This window comes from Tupaia chinensis, unplaced genomic scaffold, assembly GCF_000334495.1.
Source record: "Tupaia chinensis unplaced genomic scaffold, TupChi_1.0 Scaffold000477_1, whole genome shotgun sequence".
NCBI lineage: Eukaryota > Metazoa > Chordata > Mammalia > Scandentia > Tupaiidae > Tupaia > Tupaia belangeri.
The window spans coordinates 1,463,186-1,464,885 of record NW_006159986.1 but is presented as its reverse complement, the minus strand read 5'-3'; the positions used below and the strand labels follow the sequence as shown (position 1 = coordinate 1,464,885).

The 1,700-nt window shown below is 46.0% G+C and overlaps 1 protein-coding gene across 1 annotated transcript in view; it reads right to left on the bottom strand.

Moving 5' to 3' along the window:
- Positions 1-1,700, bottom strand: part of THRA (thyroid hormone receptor alpha) — a 14,156-nt gene that overhangs the window by 8,142 nt on the left and 4,314 nt on the right. Inside the window, exon 3 of the mRNA XM_006155925.2 lies at positions 1,529-1,629. Within this exon, the coding sequence (XP_006155987.1) occupies positions 1,529-1,629 (101 nt within the window). The remainder of the gene's footprint in view (positions 1-1,528; positions 1,630-1,700) is intronic.

Sequence of the window (1,700 nt, the reverse complement as noted above, 5' to 3'; positions counted from 1 at the left end):
TTTCTGTCTCTATGTCTCTTTCTGTCTGGCGAGCGCACGCGTCCTATAGCAAAAACTTCCCCCCCCCAAAAAAAAGAATTATCTTTATTTAACTTCATTTATTTATTTAAATTTAACCAGAGAGGGAGGGGGAGGGGTAGTGAGAAAGCAAGCTGCCAGGTCCAGGAGTCAAACCACAGTCAGCCATGTGGGATCCAGTGCCCTTAACCATCACTCCACCTGCCAGACCCATACTGCTATGGGCTTTTTAAACTCCTAGTAGTCTTGGTTTGACTGACACTAAGAAAGAGAGACCCTTTAAGCTTTAACATATTTTTAAATGATCTGTTTCTTGGAAAGTCTTAAATTTTCAGGAGGTGTGATCCTGGAAAAGTCATGCAAATTGAAATGACCAAAGTGAATCTAATTAGACCTCCCCAAGTCTATGCCTCTGTCCCCTCTGCCCAGGGAGAACCTGTCATCCTCTTCTCCTCTGTGACCCCACTATGCCTCCCTCATTCATTCTCAGCCTTTCAGGTACATTGGAAGAACCCAGGGGGCCTATCAAAAGATAGATTCCAGGCTGGCCCTGTAGCCTAGGGCTTAAGGAATCAGATCTCACGTGGCCCTCTGTGGTCTGAATGCTAGCTCCAGTGGCTTGAAAAACATGATGGGCATGTGTATGCCTACCTTGACTCCCAACAGGATGGAGAAATAGAAGAGGGATTGAAGTATGACCATGCACCATTGGGAGGGTGCTTTCTCTCTCTCCCTCTCTCTGTTTTTTTTGTCTCTCTGGTAAGCTCATGCACTCTCTGGCAATTAAAACAAAGCAAAGCAAAAAAAAAAAAAAAAAAAAAAAAAAAGGTGTCCTTGGCTCTGGAAAAGGCCTGGAATCTGTATTTTTAACTATTCAAATTGGTTCATGAACTACATTTTGAAAACCACTCATGTTTATTTCAAGTCTGTCCCTTTCTGGCAAGTTGCAAGCAGCCTGACAGTAGGTTAGATTCTGCACCCCTCACAGTGAATACAAGGAATGGATGGATGAGAGCTGACATGTATTGACTGTTTTTTTTTTTTTTCCCTTAGGGTGGGTGCTCTCACATGCACACATGCTGATATGATTTTCAAGCCGCTACGTCTGGGACTCAAACCATGATTGGCCATGTGGGAATCCAGTGCCTTAACCACCATACCACCTGCTGGCCCCTACTGACTCATGTACCTGGCACTCTGTTGAACACTGTGTGTGAATTACCTCCTTCCACTCTCCCAACAACTCTCAGAGGTAGGTAGTATGATTATCTCAGTTGTACAGATAAAGAACCTAAGGCTCAGAAAGGTCAGGCGATTTACTGTGAGTGGCAGAGCAGGGATTATGAATGAACAGATGAAGGAGTGAATGAGTAAGAGAAATGATGTAACAGGTGAGTTCTAGCTGACATAGCAATGGAGCATGTCTATTATGCCAGGTGCTGAGGGCCTTAAAGGGACTGAGATGGGGGCTCGGGTGGTAAGGGAGTGACAGGAGGTGGCTGGTCCATACCTTGCAGCCCTCACAAGTGATACAGCGGTAGTGATAACCGGTTGCCTTGTCCCCACACACGACACACTGCTCGTCTTTGTCCAGGTAACTAGGGATATACCCTGGGAGGGAGGAAAGGGAGGCAGGCAGGCATGGCTTAGAGCCTCAGCAGAGAGGCTCCCATTCTTTCCCT